This window comes from Tamandua tetradactyla, chromosome 6 (genome assembly GCF_023851605.1).
Source record: "Tamandua tetradactyla isolate mTamTet1 chromosome 6, mTamTet1.pri, whole genome shotgun sequence".
In the NCBI taxonomy this organism is placed as follows: domain Eukaryota; kingdom Metazoa; phylum Chordata; class Mammalia; order Pilosa; family Myrmecophagidae; genus Tamandua; species Tamandua tetradactyla.
Window position 1 is genome coordinate 41,488,257 of NC_135332.1, and position 21,835 is coordinate 41,510,091.

Genomic DNA, 21,835 nt, shown 5'->3' on the forward strand with positions numbered 1-21,835 from the left:
GCAGATTCCAGAGAATTCCTAAAACCCTGTACATTATATACATTATTTGTGTACATAATACACACAATTTTTGTATTTTATAATATATAGCATACTTATTATACATAGTATATATATTTATATATGTGAATATATTTACGTAAGCATATTCTGGGGCACAGTGTGAAATATGTTACTTATTGTGTGTCACGTAGAAAAAAGTTTGAGGAAACACTGCAACACATATTTTCTTCTTTTGCTTATCTTCCATATTCAAAGCTGGGTATAGAGATGATTCCTTCTGTCAAAGTCTTAGAAACTATTAAGTACTATACGTCTGTAGAATATTTGTTTCCTTCACTCGTAGCACAGCATCTGGTAAATATCTGTCAAGCACTCACAAATTTGCAGATTCCAGAGAATTTCTAAAATCCCACACACAGTCCTTTAACGGTCTACGGACTTTAAGAGCCCTGAAAGAAAGACGGTTTAACTTGTGACGGTGGGTGTGTGAGGTCGAGAGTAAGAAGGCTTGCGGATTAGATTTATTTTTAAAGTCTTGAACAAATCCTGGAATTTTTCAACTATGGTGGTAGGAGGGTACAGGCAAATATGAAAGGAAAAGATTACACTCCCGTTCCCCTAGAGTGAGGCCGACTTGAACATTTCTTTCACATATGATATGTTATTTAAATGTATGATTATGAAATTGAAACTCTGAGGGATTTTGCGACTCATCCAAACAACAAGGATGGCAGATTCAGGGAAAACGACGAGAACTAGCGCTTCACACCTGATCTTCAGAGGCGAAGCTGCGCAAGGCAAATAGGGAAGAGAAAGAGGTGGGATCGCGCACGCGCACTCTTGAGTAATCGCCGCCCTCTCAGCGTTTCCCCTCACAGCCACCCTTCTTCTCAGTTCAGTACGGTGGCCGACCGGAGTCAGACGCTGGGGATGAATGAAGGTGCTGGGCGCAGGTTGAAGCAGTCTCTCTTGCTTTCCCCTCCCTCCATTCCCGGTTCTGGCCCTGTGCGGTGTCCCCATCCTAACCTCATCGCATCACCGACGCGGTTGGTTCCGGCGTCTGGGTTCTTGGTTCCCTGGTTCGACTCCCGGGCTGCTAGAATTGGGGTATCCGGATAATCGCCTAGGCCCAATTTCGGACGGCACTTTCGATTTATACCGCGTCCCGCCTCTAGACCGGGAGGCCAGGTGGGGTCCTGGGAGGCTGGAGGGTTAAAGATCTTAAGGTATGAGGCTTCTGGGTCTCAGCTTCAGCGCGTTACCCGGTCGGTGTCAGCAGCCGGCCTGACGTTTCTTCTGCCTGAGGGACTGGTTCTAGTTACGCCCGGGACGAGACCTATGAGCATTTAGGTCTTGGCGTTTCCGTTCCATCAGCCCGCCCCTCTTGTTACAAGACCAACTTCTCTTGATTAAGCTTTAAGCAGCGTTCCTGACCACCGCACGATTCTGCTTGTCTGCGTCTTGAGATGGCTCTGACTACTGACTCACTGCTTTTCTCCCCCCTTCTGTCTACCGATGACGGAGAAGTGTCCAAGTGGGACTAGTCTTTCTCCCATAGCTAACTGCACCTATAGAGCTGCTTTTTACAGCTGTGAAAAAAAGCAGCTGCTTCCCCCTACTCCTCAGTAATACGGGGACATAGGATAGTGTTGGGGCCTCAGCATCCTTGATTGAGTCTGGCATTGCTTCTGGCCAGTGCGGTGATTTATCAGTGCTTTTACCAACTCGGATAGCCTAAGAGAGAAGCTTAACTGTTCTCTACATATGTCGGGTAGCCATGTGAAATTGAAGATCAGGGGTAAAGAGGGCATTCTTAATTATGACCATTCATTTAATTTTATTTACATGTCTTCTGAAGTTTATATGAAAGAACTTTACTTGCCCTTGGCTGAACATCACGAAGTGGGCAGAAGACATAATTTCAGCATTTTTGTATTTATTTATAGTAATGATCCATGTAGTATAAGGTAGTCAACTATTATATACCACTGCATTAATTGGTATAGTGGTGAAAATCTCGTAATGAGGAATAGATGAAGGTCCAGCCTTGGATTTTGCCATTAATTCTATGCCTGCTACTTAATGTATCTGGATTTCAGATTTCTTCTTTGTAAAATAAGAATATTAGGGCAGAAGATTTCCTAAGGCTGGAAGAGACGTTAATATACTCTATGTTTTCTCATTTTCCAGATGGTAGTAGAAACACAGGGAGAGAGAAACCTTTAATTGTCCTGGGAATTAGCCAACCTAGGGAGTTTTAAAAGATACACCATATTTTGCAGAGTTTTTAAAAAGACGGTTGTTCTTACATGTGGTTTTCATACGCTTTCTTTTTTTTGCCATTAGGATCAACAGTGATAATGACTGAGTGTACAGGCCTTCAGTTTGTGAGCCCTTTTGCTTTTGAGTCAATGCAAAAAGTGGATGTTGTTCGTCTGTCTTCTTTAAGTGACCCAGAATTAAGACTCCTTCTGCCCTGCTTGGTGCGGATGGCACTTTGTGCTCCTGCTGACCAGAGCCAAAGCTGGGCTCAGGATAAAAAACTTATCCTTCGCCTTCTGTCTGGTGTGGAAGCTGTCAACTCTATTGTTGCATTGCTGTCTGTTGACTTTCATGCGTTGGAACAGGATGCCAGTAAAGAACAGCAGCTTAGGTAATGTTATTTAATATATGGATTGGGATTTACTTGGAATTACCAAAGAATAGGGAATCAAAAATTTTTCAGAGCTTTTAGTGCTTGTTATTGTATGCTTGCCTCCAGAAAAGAAAAGAATGAGAACCTGAACTTTGGAGAGCATTTTATTTAGATCTTTTCTTTTAGAGTTAATACTCTAGGCTCTCTTAAATCCCTTACTATAAAAATATTTTTTTGAGAAGGTGGCCACATACACTTTATATTTGGACTAAATGGATTAGACCAATTACTGTCAGTGGAAAGTGGGTAGGATAAATTCCTCCAGATTAGAAAGATTTCTTAGAATCAGCTGAAACACTTTCTAAGCTTACATTGACTCCTACTGATTCTGGGTAGATGTTATTCCTTTCCTGTCCATTGTGAATCCAATAATGAGCCATTGTTATTAATAAGAGGATGGTAACTATCAGTTATGATGTAGTCTTTATAAAGGTTATGAATCCCTGAAATAAGTAGGCAAGCCAAGTATATTTCAGAAATATTAGAGAGCATTTAAAATTCATAATTCTTTTGTAGGTTATTTCAATACAAGATAATCTTTACGCTATTATATCTATACTAGTGTTCTCATGATTACTGTTTTTTTTAAAATTTATTTTGTTCATTAAACCAAAACAACATGCAAACATGAACATTCTTAACATACAATCTATCTGTGTATGGTACATAATTACTGTTTTACATGTTTGCACTTTATCAGGCATAAACTTGGAGGAGGCAGTGGAGAGAGCATCCTGGTTTCTCAGCTTCAGCATGGACTGACATTAGAGTTTGAGCATAGTGATTCACCTCGTCGATTGCGTCTTGTGCTTAGTGAACTGTTGGCAATTATGAACAAGGTACCTTTCTTTTAATCACGACATAAAATATGTCATGATTTGGTATCTAAACATAGAGGTAAACAAAAACAGAGGCATGAAAGCAGGCAGGTTATATTTTCTTGTACACATATTTATATTTAATAGATAACGTGTTTTCCTTTCAAAGGCTAGAAGGATTTTATAGCATTTAAAAAAATTGATATATATTATATAGTGACATACCATGTAATCATCCAAAGTATGCAATCAATAGTTCACAATATCATCATATAGCTGGGCATTTATCATCACAATCTACTTTTTTAAGTTTTTTGTGAAAAATAACATATATACAAAAGCAATAAATTTCAAAGTACATCATAACAATTAGTTGAAAAACAGAGTTCAGAGTTTGGTATGGGTTATAGTTCCACAATTCTAGGTTTTTACTACTAGCTGCTCCAAGACTAGTGGCTAAAAGAGATATCAATCTAATGATTCAGCAGTCATACTCATTTGTTAAATTCTACCATCTGTGTATAACTCCATCACCTTTGATCTTTCTCCCACTCTTTAGGAATGTTTGGGCTATGCCCATTCTAGCTTTTTCATGTTGAAAGGGGATGTTGGTAATATGGGATGGAGGATGGAACTAGTTGATGTTCTGGAGAACCTGGTCCCTCTAGGGTTCAGGACTTACCTGGTCTAGGGACCCATCTGGAGGTTGTAGGTTTCTGGAAAGTAACCTTAGTGCATGGAACCTTTGTAGAATCTCATATAATACCCTAAGTATTTTAGGGTTGGCAGGAATGGTTTTGGTTGGGGTTTGGCAAACTATGATAGGGAGCAATGTCTAACTGAAGCTTCCATAGGAGTGGCCTCCAGAGTAGCCTCTCAACTCTATTTGAACTCTCTCAGCCACTGATGTCTTATTTATTACACTTCTTTTCCCCTTTTTGGTCAGGATGGCATTGTCAATCCCATGCTGTCAAAGTCTGAAGGGATTTTAAATGCTTGCCTTAAAGACTTTCTTTATTACTATTTTTCTGTTATATCTATTCTATATTCTCTATTATTGGGATTTTGAGGAGATACTATTTATATGAAATAACAAATCATATGCTTTATTATCACCAAGTATTCTCTAAAATATATGAAAATACATGGAAAAAGTCCATTCTTTTGGGCATACAGAATAGTTCTTGACATTTAGAAAGGGGTATGTCTCATGACTTCTACGAATAACCAAATTTGATAGGCTTTTTAAAAGATATAATTTCCCCCATAAAGTACAGTCAGGTATAACTGATTCTTTTAAATTCTGAATGCGTTTGTAATTCCTGTAGACCCTCAATGAGCATTAACTACCTCATATATTATAGTGAGAGTATCAAAACTGAATTGGATGTAGGATAATTGCCTAGCTGTACTTACTAGTGACTGAATTGCTTCTGTGTATCAATGAAGGCTATTTAACTTCTTTTCTCAGGAAGATAATAGATTATGGCATGGACCTTTTCTTATGGTTGTTTGAATTATGGTCAATTAAAACTCCGAAATTTAAATTTGCTAACATTAAGGGTCTGTCATTCAAAGAACTAAATTGAATCTTCGTATTAAAATGGCCCAGAGTTTCAGAAGCCAAAGTTAATTACTGGTAGAATTTTGATTTACAGTTAATTTGTAGTAAATAAATTTAGTTTTTTATATTGTAGACAAAGAAGATTAAATTCTGTTTCCAAAGAAATACTGGTAAGAGGGTTTTAGCCAGTTTTAGATAAAGTTTTAAAGATATGTCACAAACCTATGTAAAGCGTCTTTCAAGTAGAAAAATTTATTTCCTTCTACTTTTGGCTGCTAATGCTTTTTAATTTCAACCAATATTTTCCTCATATCTTTTTCTTAATATCTTACTTGACTCTAATAAAATGAGTGACATTTCTCTTATGGTAGGTTTCTGGTTTTTCAGTTTGGTGTTCTTTAGCGGATGGAAAATATGGTGACTAAACTACTGTAGTAAATTTGCCAAAAAGATAGCAGGTGTTTCTGTTGACCTAAGTTTTAATTCTTTGTTTTTCCCACAGTTCATTCAGAATCAAACATGAATTTATATTTGTCACACTGCTTTAAGTTTATGTTTTTTTGTCATTGTTGAGTAACAGTTTATGTTGGTAGTATTTTTAGTTCATTTCTTTCACTTATTTCTTAATTCCAGCTGTCTCCAAATATTTAGATAGAAATCGGTTCTTGAGACTGATACTTTCATGTCTAAATAATAATTAATATGACTGCTTATTGCAGTTAAATTGGTTGCAGTTTATTACTGTAGTATATAAGTAATATGAACTCTAAATAATTTAAAAAACAGGGATTTAATTTAATTCATTCACTGTAATTAATCAGAGTTTATCACTTTCCTTTTTCTTTTCTCTTCTTTTTAGGTGTCTGAGTCCAATGGAGAATTTTTTTTCAAGTCTTCTGAGCTCTTTGAGAGTCCAGTCTATTTGGAGGAAGCTGCAGATGTACTTTGTATTTTACAAGCAGGTACTTAGTACTAAGTGCTGAAGTTTATTTCAAATATAGTTTCTTGTTAAATGATACTGTATTACTAAACTGAGTTATTTTAAGGATCATCTAGTAAAATATACCTTGAGGGCAATGCGACTGTGGCTCAGTGGTAGAATACTTGCCTGCCATGCCAGAGACCCAGGTTTGATTCCCAGTGCCTACCCATGTAAAAAAAAAAAAAGCGTGTGTGTGTATGTGTGTGTGTACATATATATATATATGTACACACACGCATATATATATACATACACACACACACATATATACACACCTTGAATGTGTAAGTCAAAATGACCAATAATAGACAATGACTATGGAGAGGATGTGGAGAAAGAGGCACATTTATCCGTTGTGGGGAGGAATGTAAAATGATACAACTGCTGTGGAAGGCAGTTTGGCAGTTCCTCAGGAAGCTCAGTATAATTGTCATATGATCCAGCAATCCCATTGCTAGGTATCTATTCAGAGGACGTGAAGGCAAGGACACAAACATACATTTGCACACCCATGTTTATAGCAGCATTGTTTTCAATTGCCAAGAGATGGAAATAGCTCAAATGTCCATCAATGGATGAGTGGTATATACACGATGGTATATTCCACAGCTGTAAGACAGAATAAAGTCATGAAGCATGTAACAATATGGATAGATCTTGAGGACATTATGCTGAGTAAAATTAGCCAGAAACAAAAGGACAAATACTGTATGATCTCACTGATATGAAGTAACATTGAGTGACCTTGGAGAATTTCAGTTAAGAACACAGGATTATTAGAAGATAGAAATACCGTAGAGATTGGGTAATTGGTGCTGAAGGAATACAGATTGTGCAACAGGACCAATTATAAAAATTCAAAAATGACTAGCACAATGCTACCTGGTTGTAGTACAATAATGTAAGTACACTGATTGAAGCTGAATGTGAGTATGATAGAGGGAGAAGGGGGGCACATGTGAAACTGGAAGGAAAGATAGAGGATAAAGACTGAGATGGTATAATTTAGGAATGCCTAGCGTGTACAATGATGGTGATTCAATGTACTAACAAAAAATGTTTTTGCATGAGGAAGAACAAAGAAATGTCAATATTACAGGGTGTTGAAAATAGATGGTATATGGGAAAAAGTAAAATCAATGCAAGCTTGGGTCTGTTGTCAGTGGTAGCATTGTAATATGCTTCCAATGAATGTGACAAAGGCATTACGCCAAAACTAAATGTCAGGGCGGGCCACGGTGGCTCAGCAGGTAGAGTTCTCGTCTGCCATGCCGGAGACCCGGATTTGATTCCTGGTGCCTGCCCATGCTAAAAAAAGAACAAAAACAAAAAACTAAATGTCAGCAGGTAGATTGGAAAAGGGGTATGGATTCTTTGTGGAAGAAAAGGAAATGTCTTCAGATAGAGCATGGTGGTGAAGGCATGTCTATATACTTAGGCTGGATTGTATGATGTGTGAATAAAACTATTTAAAAATGAAAAAAATAGATAATGACTAAGTAAATTTTATCAGAGTATGGAATATTGTATAACGATTAAAATGGTATATTTGAAGAAATTTAAATGATTTTGGAAAATTTTTACAGTATATTAAATGAAGAAAAGCAAAGGGCGAAGTGGAAAGTAGAATATAATCCCAATTTTATTAAAAGTTAAAGCAAAAACAATACACATGGGGGAATAAAAATAAAATACTTGAAATTATTAGCTATGAGTGATGGGATTAGAGCTGGTTTTAATTTCCTTCTTTACACCTTTTTCTATTTTTAAAACTCTTTCTAATAGGCATGTATGATCAGAATGAAAAGATAAAGGATATAAAAATGCAAAGAATATTTTCATGAAAAGGACTTTATAGACCAGTTCTGTCCAATGGAACTTTCTGCAGTGATGAAAATGTTCTCTGTTGTGCTGTTCAATACAGAAGCCACTAGTCATGTGTGGATATGGAACACTTGAATTATGGCTAATGTGGACTGAGGAAATGAACTATTTTAAACTAAATTTAATTTTAATTAATTTACATTTACATTTAAATAGCTACATGTGGCTAATGGCTATTTTATTGGACAGCTTAATTTTAGAATATGAAATTTAAGTACTTTAATTAAATTGATTTTAGATGACATCTGTAAAATGTCAAAAGATGTTTAAGGTATATGGTGAAATGTCAATCCTTAGTAGTAATATTGACTTTGTTTTCTTATAGAGCTCCCTTCCCTGCTTCCTATAGTTGATGTAGCTGAAGCCTTGCTACATGTTAGAAATGGTGCCTGGTTCTTATGTCTCTTGGTGGCCAATGTTCCTGATAGTTTTAATGAAGGTAAATAAAAATGGGATATTGAAGAGATTTGTTTGAGCATATGTAGTACCTATGGTTTTTTTTTAAAAAGATTAGTTGTGTTTAATCATGTTAAAGGTTTTCTAGTCTTAATTTTTTTTAACTGTTTTTTTTTTTGCATGGGCAGGCACTGGGAATCGAACCTGGGTCTCTGGCATGGCAGGCAAGAACTCTGCCTCCTGAGCCACTGTGGCCCGGCCTTAAACATTTTTTATTGTGAAATATAACATATATACAAAAAAAAAGAAGGTAATTATTAGAGTACACTTTAGCAAATATCATGGAACAGACTTCATAGTTTGGTATGGGCTACCATTTCACATTTTCAGGTTTTCCCTTCTAGCTGCTCCAAAACACTGGAATCTAGAAGCAATATCATTATAGTGATTCAGCAGTTATACTTGTTTGTTAAATCCTATCTTCTCTGTTATAATTTCTCCTCTTTTCATCCTACTCCCAAAGTATAACGGTCTTTGGCCTATGCCCTTTCTAACTTTTTCATGTTGGAAAGGGGAGTCAGCAGTATAGGATAGGGTAATTGAATTAGTTGATATTCTTGGAGAGGTGGGCCTTCTGGGTTTCAGGTTTTATCTGGCCTAAGAACCCTATGGAGAGTATAGGTTTCAAGGAAGTAAACTTTGTACATGAAACTTGTAGAGTCTCAGTTAGAGCCTTAGGTGCTTTTTAGTATTAACAGGAATGATGTTTGTTGAGTATGGTAAACCATGGCAATTAGCAATATCTTAACTGAAGTTTGCATAAGAGAGTAGCATCCAGAATAGTGTCTCGACTCCATTTGAGCTCTCTTAGCCACTGATACCTTTTTTTGTTATATTTTCCCCCTGGAAGGCATTGTCAATCCCACGTTGCTAGAGACAGACATCCTTGGGAGTCATGTCCCATATTGTCAGAGAGACTCTCACCCCTGAATGTTTTGTCCTGTGTAGTGGGGAGGGTAATAAATTTGTTTGTAGAGTTGGGTTTAAAGAGAGAGAGACCACATCTGAGCAACAAAAGAAATTTCCTGGAAGCAACTCTTAGGTATAATTACAAATAGTCTTAGCTTCTCCACTATGGAAATAAGTTTCGTAAGGGCAAGCCTCAAAATTAAGGGTATGCCTAATTTCTTGGGAGTCCCTTGTGTTTGAAAGAGTTCCAAGGGTGTCCCAGATGGGGAAATTTAATATTTCCATATTTTTTTCTCCAGTCCCTCAAGGGATTCTACCAATACTTTTTAATTATCAGTCCATGATAGTCTGAGATGTCTCTGGGTATTATATTAAGCTATACAGAATTACAAGACCTGATTCCTGTTTTGAGTTCCATGTGTTTAGGTTGTTTAAATGAGCTATCCAGACAGGTCAGTTTAGATTGTGTGTTACAGAAAGCTTAGGTTCTAGACACGATAAACCTCTCTGCCTTTGGTCCCATACAGTAGGTAAAGTGCTAGAGTATATACACTATCATTTTTTGCCCTATATTCTGATTTCTTTAAGGACCTATGATTTTGAACTAAGAAAAAACATTTATGGGGATTTATTTGAGATTTGTCTTTTGAAAGTGAGTATCCATTGTAGAAATATTAAGTTTATAGATTTCGAAATTGTACTGAGATTTTAAATTTAATGCAGTTAGTGTTTTTTTTTTTTTTGGTCATCAGTCACCAGTACTATTCGAGGACATTAAAAAATCCTAAAGAAATAGAGGATGTGTTCAGGGAGCAAAAGAGAGGGACATACATCTGAAATAGCCAGAGAATAATGAGATATATATAATTAGAAGTGCCTGTGATCAGACGTTTGTTAGCCTTATTGCTGTCAGTTTGTGGAAAAGTTATAGGGTAGAAATTGAGGAAAATAAGGTACAATTTTTAACCTCTATTTCATATTATTAGTGATTGAAGATTATTTGTTTGGGTTTGTGTGATATAAAAATAAAAACAATATTTGTTGAAGAAAGCAATTTGTGAAATGGGAGCCAGGCATTCAAAACCAATGATCTGACCTCAACTTTCCTAGCTTTGTCATTCATTCATTGTGTGATCTCTTTTAAGATATTTAACTTTTCATCTGTAAAATGGAGATATTGACAATTATAGTCCCCTTACTTTTCTAAAAGATTTATTGAATATCACATGGTGTGTGAAAGCCCTTTTGAACTGTGTCCTTGTTGATTTTCTGTCTTCTTGTTCTAGCAGTTACTGAGAGGATTTTTGTCCTCAATCGTAACTGTGGATTTGTCTATTTCTCCTTTCATTTCTGTGTTTTTATTTCTTGTACTTTGAAGCTGTTTTATTTGATTATGTTCTTCTTATGAAATGAGCCTTTTGAAAAAATGAAATGTCCTTCTTTATCCCTGGTAATATTCCTCATTCTGAAGTCTGCTTTATCTGATATATTAATACAGCCATACCAACTCTATTATTCTTAGTGTTTGCATGGCATATATATATATATATTTCCATTAAAATTTTTTTAATCTGTCTTTGTGTTTAAAGATAATTTTTTGTTGGTGGATATAGTTTGGTCTTGCCTTTTAAAATCTAGCTGAAATCTCTGTGCTGAGATCATTTACCTTTAATATGATTGTTGTGAAGGTTAGGTTTATGTCTTACATCTTTCTATTTGTTGAATTTTTTTTCTCTTTTCCTTTCTTTTTTGGGATTGAAATTATTTTAGGATTCCATTTTATCTCTAATAACTTTTGCTTTATTTTTTAGAGATTGCTCTAAGGTTTACAGTATGCAACTTTAAGTTATGATAGTCTGCCTTCATATATAATGTAATATATTTCTATTTCGCTCCTCCTTTTCTTCGTTCTGTTGTTGACATAAATTTTATTTCCACATGTGTTATCAATCCCAGACTACATTATTATTTTTGCTTAAACAGATAAATATATATATATTTCAATTATTATTTTTTTATTTTTTTAAATACAAAAAACACCAAATAAATGCAAACTTTCCTATTTTGATCATTCTGTTCTATATATATAATCAGTAATTCACAATATCATCACATAGTTGCATATTCATCATCATGATCATTTCTTAGAACATTTGCATCAATTCAGAAAAAGAAATAAGACAACAGAAAAAGAAATAAAACGAAAACAGAAAAAAAAAATTGTACATACCATACCTCCTACCCCTCCCTTTCATTGATCACTCCCATTTCAAACTAAATTTATTTTAACGTATGTTCCCCCTATTATTTATTTTTATTCCATATGTTCTAATCGTCTGTTGACAAGGTAGGTAAAAGGAGCATCAGACACAAGGTTTTCACAATCACGCAGTCACATTATGAAAGCTATATCATTACACAATCATCTTCAAGAAACGTGGCTACTGGAACACAGCTCTACATTTTCAGGCAGTTCCCTCCAGCCTCTCCATTACATCTTGAATAACAAGGTGATATCTGCTTAATGATAAATACATTTTGAAGAGCTAAAAAATGAAGAAAAAGTCTTTTTATTTATCCACTTACCATTTTTTGTTTTCTTTATTCCTCGGTATAGACCTACGTTTCCATCTGGTATAATTTCCATTTAGTTTGAAGAACTTCTTTTACATGTCTTGTAGTGGAGACTTGCTAGCAACAGATCTTTCCCAGCTTTTGTTTATCTGAACAGAAACCTTCACTTTGCCTTCATTTTTGGAAGTTATTTGGAAGTTATTTTCACTGAGTGAAAAATTAGGTTAATGTTTTCTTTTAGCGGTTTAAAAATGTCATTCTGTTTGTTGTAATTTTCATCTCTACTTTTCTATATGTAACATTTCTTTTTTCCTCTGGCTGCCTTTAAGATTTTTCTTTATCAGAAATTTGATGAATTTGAATCATTATGATGCATTTTGGTATGAGTTTCTTTGTGTTTGTATTTCATGGGTCGTTGAATGTCACAGTTCATAGTTTCATCAGACTTGGAAAAATTGTACCTGTTATTTCTTCAAATATTTTTTTCTGATCCATCTTTCTGAGACTCTAGTTACAAGCATGTTTTACTGCTTGATATTGCCCCACAGGTCGCTGTTTATTTTTTAAGTCTCTTTTCATCTTTTGCTTATTTTGGTGAATTTCGCTGCCATTTTCTAGTGCCCTTTTCTTCTGTAGTGTCTAATCTGCATAAATTAATGATTCTCAAAGCTGAATGAACTGTGTTTAATGTCTTACTTCAAATCTTAAAGTAATAGAAGTTCTTAAATATTCAGTTTGTAGGGGTCTGATCAAGAATGGAGAACGACAAGATGAGGAAAGTCTTGGAGGAAGGCGTAGGACAGATGCCTTACGCTTCTTATGTAAAATGAATCCTTCTCAGGCCCTCAAGGTCCGCGGCATGGTGGTAAGAGATCTTGTTATTTTTATGAGAAAAAGGCTTTTATATTATGATCAAGAACTTTCCTCAAGATGGCTTGAGAATTCCATAGGGCTTGGGAATTTTAGTGATATACTGGATTGTGCTACCTTTTTATTTGGGTGTTTATGTTTTGTGAAATATGTCATTCTAAAGCATCCTGGCACTTTTCTTTATAACATTGAGTTCAGTTTTTTTTCTTGCTGTGTTAGGTGGAAGAATGTCACTTACCAGGCCTTGGAGTGGCTTTGACATTAGATCATACTAAAAATGAAGCATGTGAAGATGGAGTGAGTGATTTGGTTTGTTTTGTTAGTGGTTTGCTTCTTGGAACAAATGCCAAAGTCCGGACTTGGTTTGGAACTTTTATTCGAAATGGACAGCAGGTGAGGAATGAATATCTTTATAGGCTAAGGGTCAGGTAGTATTGGCAATTGCTAAAAGAGTAAGAAGCAATTTTAGGATGATATCCTTAGATCAGTGGTCCTCAAACTTCTTGGTCTCAGGATTGCTTTGCATTTTTAAAAATCATGGAGGACTTCAAAGAGCTTTTTGTGTATGTGGCTTTTATCTGTTGATATTTGACATATTAGAAATTAAAGTGGAAATTCTTGAAATATGTATTTAATTCATTTAAAAATAACAGTAATAGCAGGTACACAGGTGGTTCGGTGGTAGAATGCTCACCTGCCATACAAGAGACATGGGTTCAGTTTTGAGCTCATATATCCAAAGCAAAAGAAAACAAAACAAAAAACCAATAACCCCATTAAATGTGAACATATGTAATTTTTATGGAAAAAAAAATAATTTAGCAAGGAGTATATTATCATCTTACATTTTTGCACATTTCCTTAGTGTCTGGCTTATTACAAGCCTTTGGGAAAACTACACTATATACTCATGAGAGAATGAGAATAAAGAAGGCAAATAATGTCTTAATATATATTTTTAAAATTAATTTATTTTTTATTTATGATAAATAACCACATACAAACACAAACATTCTTATCATATGATCATTCCGTTCTTGTTATAGGATCAGTAACTCACACTACCATCACATAGTTGTATATTCTTCAGCATGAACATTTATTATAACATCTGCATCAATTTAGAAACAGCAATAAAAGGAAAACAAAAAAATTCATACATACCATACCCCTTACCCCTCCCCTTCACCTATCACCAGCATTTCAATCTACTAAATTTATTTTAACATTTGTTCCCCCTATTATTTAGTTATTTTTAATCCATATGTTTTACTTGTCTATCGATAAGATAGACAAAAGGAGCATCAGACACAAGGCTCTCACAACCACACAGTCACACTGTGACCGCCATATCATCATACAATTATCTTCAAGAAACATGGCCACTGGAGCACAGCTCCACATCTCCCAGCACTTCCCTCCAGCCTCTCCATCACACCTTAACTAAACAGGTGATATCTGTTTAATGAGTAAGAATAACCTCCAGGATAACCTCTCAACTCTGTTTGGAATCTCTCAGCCACTGACACTTCATTTTGTTGCATTTCGCTCTTCCCCCTTTTGGTCAAGAAGATTTTCTCAATCCCTTGATGCTGAGTTCCAGCTCATTCTAGGATTTCTGTCCCTTGTTGCCAGGAAGGTCCACACCCCTGGGAGTCATGTTCCATGTAGAGAGGGGGAGGGCAGTGAGTTTGCTTGCTCAGAGAGAGGCCACATCTGAGCAACAGAAGAGGTTCTCTTAGGGGTGACTCTTAGGTCTAATTTTAAGTAGGCTTAGCCTATGCTTTGCAGGATTAAGTTTCATATGAACCAGCCCTAAGATTGGACGCTCAGCCTATTGCTTTGACTGTTCCTACTGCCTGTGAGAATATCAAGAATTCTCCACTTAGGGAAGTTGAATTCTCCCCCTTTCTCACAATTACCCTTAGGGGACTGTGCAAATACTTCCCTATTCACTGTTCAAATCGCTCTGGGATTTATCTGGGCATCACTCTGGACAAACCTACAAAATCTCTGCCCTATGCAAGGTTCCAAGTACTATGATGTTTGATTAAGCTGTCCACATAAGTTATATTAGGAAATGCACTAGTCAAAGTATAAATTTTGTACCAAATAAACATTTTTTGCTTGTCTCACATATACGTTAAAGTTTTAAAATATTAATTGCTATCTATTTTCAACACCCTGTATTATTGACATTCCTTTGTTCTTCCTCATGCAGAAACATTTTTAAATTTGCACATTTAGTCACTATCATTATACACTCTAAGCATTCCTAGATTATACCATCTCAGTCTTTATTGTCTATCTTTCCTTCTGATTTCATTTGTGCCCCCAGACCTCCACCCTCTACCATTCTCACATTCAGCTTCATTCAGTTTTCTAACATTATTGTATTACAGTTAGGTAGTATTGTGCTATCCATTTTTGAATTTTTACAATCAGTCCTGTTGCTCAATCTGTATCCCTTCAGCTCCATTACCCAATATCTACCCTATTTCTATCTCCTGATAGTCTCTGTTACCAACTGAAATTCTCCAAGTTCATTTGCTAATGTCAGTTCATATCAACGAGACCATACAGTATTTGTCCTTTTGTTTCTGGCTAATCTCACTCAGCATAATGTCCTTAAGGTCCATCCATGTTGTTACATGCTTCATGACTTTATTCTTTCTTACAGCTGAATGATATTCCATCATATGTACATACCACAGCTTGTTTAGCCACTCATCTATTGGTGGACATTTTGGCTGTTTCCATCTCTTGGCAATTGTAAATCATGCTTCTATAAACATTGGTGTGTAAATGTCTGTTTATGTTCTTGCCCTCATGTCCTCTGAGTAGATACCTAGCAATGGTGTTGCTGGGTCTTATGGTAATGCTATACTTTCTTCCTGAGGAACCGCCACACTGCCTTCCACAGCGGTTGTACCATTTGACATTCCCACCAATAGTGGATAAGTGTGCCTCTTTCTCCACATCCTCTCCAGCACTTGTCATTTTCTGTTTTATTGATAATGGCCATTCTGGTGGGTGTGGTGATATCTCATTGTGGTTTTGATTTGCATTTCCCTAGTAGCCAGGGAAGTTGAGCATCTTTTCATGTGCCTTTTGACCATTTGTATTTCCTCTTCAGAGAAGTGTCTGTTCATGTCTTTTGCCCATTTTGTAATTGGGTTGTCTGTCTTTTTGTTGTTGAGTTGAATAATCTCTTTATTTATTCTGGATACTAGGCCATTATCTGATATATCATTTCCAAATATTGTATCCCATTGTGTAGGCTGTCTTTTTACTTTCTTAATGAAGATCTTTGATGCACAAAAGTATTTAATTTTGAGGAGTTCCCATTTATTTCTTTCTTTCTTCAATGCTCGTGCTTTGGGTGTAAGATTTAGGAAACTGCCTCCTATTAAGAGGCAGTTTAATAAGATATTTATTATCTTATTAAATATCAGGGAAAAGATTAATAAGGAAGGATTATTTATCAGGGAAAGATTAATAAGATATTTCCCTGAATTTTCTTGTAAAAGTTTTATGGTTTTAGATCTAGTGTTTAGGTCTTTGATCCATTTTGAGTTAATTTTTGTATAGGGTGTAAAATAAGGATCCTCTTTCATTCTTCTGCATGTGAATATCCAGTTCTCTAGGAACCATTTATTGAAGAAACTGTTCTGTCCCAGGTGAGTTGGCTTGACTGCCTTATCAAAGTTCAGTTGTCCATAGATGAGAAGGTCTATATCTGAACACTCTATTCGATTCCATTGGTCAGTGTGTCTATCTTTATGCCAGTACCATACTGTTTTGACCACTGTAGCTTCATAATACGCCTTAAAGTCAGGTAGTGTGAGGCCTCCAACTTCATTTTTCTTTCTCAGAATATTTTTAGCTATTCGGGGCACCCTACCCCTCCAAATAAATTTGGTTATTGGTTTTTCTATTTTTGAAAAGTAAGTTTTTTGGATTTTAATTGGTATTGTCATTGAATCTGTAGATCAATTTAGGTAGTATTGACATCTTAACTATATTTAGTCTTCCAATCCATGAACACAGTATACCCTTCCATTTATTTAGGTCTTCTGTGATTTCTTTTAACAATTTCTTGTAGTGTTCTTTGTATAGGTCTATTGTATCTTTAGTTAAATTTATTCCTAAATATTTTATTCTTTTGATTGCAATTGTAAATGGAATTTTTTTCTTGGAATTTTCCCCCGTCAGATTGTTCATTACAGAAACACTACAGATTTTTGAGTGTTGATCTTGTAACCTGCCACTTTGCTGTACTCATTTATTAGCTCTATTAGTTTTGATGTGGATTTTTCAGGGTGTTCTAGTTTGCTAGCTGCTGGAATGCAATATACCAGAAATGGAATGGCTTTTAAAAAGGGGAATTTAATAAGTTGCTAGTTTACAGTTCTAAGGCCAAGAAAATGTCCCAATTAAAACAAGTCTGTAGAAATGTCTAATCTAAGGCATCCAGGGAAAGATACCTTGGTTCAAGAAGGCTGATTGAACAGAGTCAGAATTTCTCTCTCATTTGGAAAAGCACATGGTGGACACAGGTTTCCTCTCTCATCTGGAAGGGCACATGATGAACACAACATCATCTGCTAGCTTCTTCTCCTGGCTCCCTGTTTCATGAAGCTCTCCGGGAGGCATTTTGCTTCTTCATGTCCAAAGCATGCTGGCTGGTGGACTCTGCTTCTCGTGGCTATGTCATTCTGCTCTGCTCTCTGAATCTTTCTTCTTTTATAGGATCCAGAAACTTATCAAGACCCACCCAAATGGGAGGAGACATGTTGTCACCTAATCCAGCTTAACAGTCACTCTTGATCAGGTTGCATCTCCAGGGAGATGATCTAATTACACATTCAAACATACAGTATTGAATAAGGATTATTCTGCCTTTATGAAATGGGATTTAGATTAAAACATGGCTTTTCTAGTGGGCATACATTCTTTCAAACCAGCACACAGGGTTTTAGACATAGAGTATCATATCATCTACAAACAGTGAGAGTTTTACTTCTTCCTTTCCAATTTTGATGTCTTGTATTTCTTTTTCTTGTCTAATTGCTCAGGCTAGAACTTCCAACATAATGTTGACTAACAATGATGATAGTGGACATCCTTGTCTTGTTCCTGATCTTAGGGGGAAAGTTTTTCCCCATTGTGGGTGATTTTAGCTGTGGCTTTTTCATATATTCCCTTTATAATTATGTTGAGGAAGTTCCCTTCTATCTGTATCCTTTGAAGTGTTTTCAATAGCAAAGGGTGTTGAATTTTGTCAGACGCCTTTTCTGCATCAATTGAGATGATCATGTAGTTTTTCTCCTTTGATTTGTTGATATGGTATATTACATTAATTGATTTTCTTATGTTGAACCATTCTTGCATACCTGGGATGAATCCTATTTGGGCATGGTGTATAATTTTTTTAATGTGCTGCTGGATTCTATTTGCTAGAATTTTGTTGAGGATTTTTGCATCTATATTCATTAATGAGATTGGTCTGTAGTTTTCTTTTCTTGTAATATCTTTGCCTGGTTTTGGTATGAGGGTGATGTTGGCTTCATAGAATGAGTTAGGCAGCTTTCCCTCCTCTTCAATTTTTTGGAGAGTTTGAGCAGGATTGGTACTAATTCTTTCTGGAATGTTTGGTAGACTTCACATGTGAGGCCATCTGGTCCTGGACTTTTCTTTTTGGGGAAAAGTCCCAATGACTTTTCCCCCAAAAATGACTGATTTCTCATTTTTTGACTGAAATTCAGTCTTTTGACTGAAGAAATTGACTTCAATGACTGATTCAATTTCTTTACTTGTGATTGGTTTGTTAAGGTCGTCTATTTCTTTTTAAGTCAATGTTGGTTGTTCATGCCTTTTTAGGAAGTTGTCCATTTCATCTACATTGTTGTATTTATTAGCATGAAGTTGTTCATAGTATCCTCTCATTACTTCCTTTATTTCTGTGGGGTCAGTGGTTATGTCTCCTCTTCCATTGCGGATTTTATTTATTTGCATCCTCTCTTTGCTTCTTTTTGTCAGCCTCACTAAGGGTCCATCAATCTTACTGATTTTCTCATAGGAACAACTTCTGGTTTTGTTGATTTTCTCAATTGTTTTCATGTTCTCAGTTTCATTTATTTCTGCTCTAATCTTCTTTATTTCTTTCCTTTTGCTTGCTTTGAGGTTAATTTACTGTTCTTTCTGTAGTTCTTCCAAGTGGACAGTTAATTCCTTGGGTTTTGCTCTTTCTTCTTTTTTGATATAGGCCATTAGGGCAATAAATTTCCCTTTTAGCACTGTCTTTGTTACATCCCATAAATTTTGATATGTTGGTTTCATTTTCATTTGCCTTGAGATATTTACTGATTTCTCTTGTAATTTCTTCCTTGACCCACTGGTTGTTTAAGAGTGTGCTGTTGAGCCTCCAAATATTTGTGAATTTTCTGGCACTCTGCCTATTATTGATTTCCAACTTCTTTCCCTTATGATCCTAGAAAGTGTTTTGTATGATTTCAGTCTTTTTAAATTTATTGAGACTTGCTTTGTGACCCAGCATATGGTCTGTCCTTGAGAATGATCCATGAGCACTTGAGAAAAAGGTGTATCCTGCTGTAGTGGGGTGTAATGTCCTATAAATGTCTGTTAAGTCTAGCTCATATATTGTATTATTCATATTCTCTGTTTCTTTATTGATCCTCTGTCTAGATGTTCTGTCCATTGATGAGAGTGTGGAATTGAAGTCTCCAACTATTACAGTAGATGTGTATATTTCTCTTTTCAGTGTTTGCCTCATATATTTTGGAGCATTCTGGCTTGGTGCATAAATATGATTGTTATGTCTTGTTGAATTGTTCCTTTTATTAATACATAGTGTCCTTCTTTGTTTCTTTCAACTGTTTTACATTTGAAGTCTGATTTGTTGGATATTAGTGTAGCTACTCCTGCTGTTTTCTGATTGTTATTTTCATGGAATATCTTTTCCCAACCTTTCACTTTCAACCTATGTTTATCCTTGCGTCTAAGGTGCATTTCCTATAGACAGCATATAGATGGGTCCTGTTTTTTAATCCATTCTGCCAGTCTGGTCCTTTTGATTAGGGATTTTAATCTGTTAACATTTAGTGTTATTACTATACGGGCTGTTCTCTCTTCTACTGTTTTGCCTTTTGGGTTTTATATGTCATATCTAATTTTTCTTCTTTTTACCTTTACTGATAGTCTTCATTTCCCTTCTCTTCTCCATTCCTCTCTCTCCTGTCTTTTCTTACCTGACTCTAATACTACCTTTAGTATTTCTTGCAGAGCCGGTCTCCTGGTCACAAATTCTCTCAATGAATTTTTGTCTGCTGATGTTTTAATTTCCCCCTCATTTTTTTTTTTTTTTTTTTTTTTTTAAAGGAAAGACAGAGAGAAGGAAGGAAGGATAGAAGGAAGGAAGGAAGGAAGAAAGGGAAACATTTTTAAACATTTTCTTGTTTTATTGTATTCTGTTTCTCCGTTTTTGTTACATGGGCTGGGGCCGGGAATCGAACCGAGGTCCTCCGGCATAGCAGGCAAGCACTTTGCCCGCTGAGCCACCGCGGCCCGCCCCCCCCTCATTTTTGAAGGATGGTTTTGCTGGATATAGAATTCTTGGTTGGCAATTTTTCTCTTTTAGTGTCTTCAATATATCATCCCATTATCTTCTTGCCTCCATGGTTTCTGCTGAGAAATCTATGCATAGTCTTATTGGGCTTCCCGTGTATGTGATGGATTGTTTTTCTCTTGCTGTTTTCAAGATTCTTTCTCTTTGACATCTGACATTCTGATTAGTAACTGTCTATTTGGATCTATTCTCTTTGGGGTATGCTGTGGTTCTTGCATCTGTAATTTTAAGTCTTTCATGAGAGTTGGGAAATTTTCAGTGATCATTTCCTCCATTAGTTTTTCTCCTCCTTTTCCCGTCTCTTCTCCTTCTGGGACACCCACAACACGTATATTCATGTGCTTCATGTTGTCATTCAATCCCCTGAGTCCCTGCTTATATTTTTCCATTCTTTTCCCTATATTTTCTTTTGCTTGTCAGATTTCAGATGGTCTGTCCTCCAGTTCACTAATCCTATCTTCTCCCTATTGAAATCTGACATTGTAGGTTTCCATCTCTTCTACTGTGCCTTTCATTCCCATAAGTTCTGTGATTTGTTTTTTCACACTTTCGATTTCTTCTTTTTGTTCATTCCTTGCCTTCTTTATATCCTCCCTCGATTGATTTGTTTTTTGATGAGGTTTCCATGTCCATTCTAGCATTCTGAATTAATTGTTTCACCTCCTGTATCTCATTTGAATTGTTGGTTTGTTCCTTTGCCTGGGCCATTTCTTCAATTTTCCCAGCATGACTCATTATTTTCTGCTGGCATCTTGGCATTTAATTACCTTAATTAGTTTATTCTGGAGATTGTGTTCACTTTTTTTTTCCCTAGGATTTTTTTGCTGGATGACTTTGTTGCCTATCTGTTCTTTGGCTTTCAGTTCAGCTTATTCCAGTCCTCTAACTTAGATTTTGTTTAATAGATCAGAATTTTTCAGCTCTTGTGTTTTTGTTTCTTGCCCTGCCTGTATGATGCCTTTTCCCCACCCCTTAAGAGGGTCTGCTTAGGTATTATAGACCCCAGTCAGATTTTTCCAGATCAGACTGGTCTCCTGTCAGGAGGAAAAAGTCACCTGCATTGGTTTTTCTTGAGGGTGAGACCTAGCAGATTAAAAAGTTTTCCTATGAAGCCTCTGAAACTCTCTGTTTTTACTGTCTTGCCTGGTATGTGGTGCTTGTCTGCCTGTGTGTTCCACAAGCATAAGGTGATGTAGTACCTTTAACTTCAGCAGACTCTCCCTGCTGGGGGTGTGGTTGAGACAGAGGAGAGGTTGTAGGCTGGCTTTAATTGCTTCACTTTTCCAGACCCTGGGATATATATTCCTTGAGGGAGGGATTCCACCTGAGTTGGGCCTGACCCCTCTCCTGGGGAAGGCACAGGCTCCAGACAAACAAACAAGCTCAGTTCTGCCTATACTTGGAGCAGTGCAGCCCGAGAAGCCTTGCAGCT

At 36.2% G+C, this 21,835-nt stretch overlaps 1 protein-coding gene across 8 annotated transcripts in view; it reads left to right on the plus strand.

The window, feature by feature from the left end:
• The first annotated feature begins 843 nt into the window (after window positions 1–843).
• The window catches only part of INTS2 (integrator complex subunit 2), a 73,179-nt gene continuing 52,187 nt past the window's right edge, over window positions 844–21,835 (plus strand). For 3 of the 8 annotated variants that reach the window (XR_013177671.1, XM_077164999.1, XM_077164993.1), the window contains exons 1-7: window positions 848–956; window positions 2,350–2,656; window positions 3,399–3,537; window positions 5,940–6,042; window positions 8,272–8,385; window positions 12,620–12,750; window positions 12,975–13,148. Coding sequence is in view for 7 of the 8 variants with exons in the window: in XM_077164999.1 (XP_077021114.1) it covers window positions 938–956; window positions 2,350–2,656; window positions 3,399–3,537; window positions 5,940–6,042; window positions 8,272–8,385; window positions 12,620–12,750; window positions 12,975–13,148 (987 nt within the window). In the remaining variant the exon portion in view is untranslated. The other 5 variants (XM_077164995.1, XM_077164996.1, XM_077164997.1 and 2 more) reach the window with 5 other exon arrangements.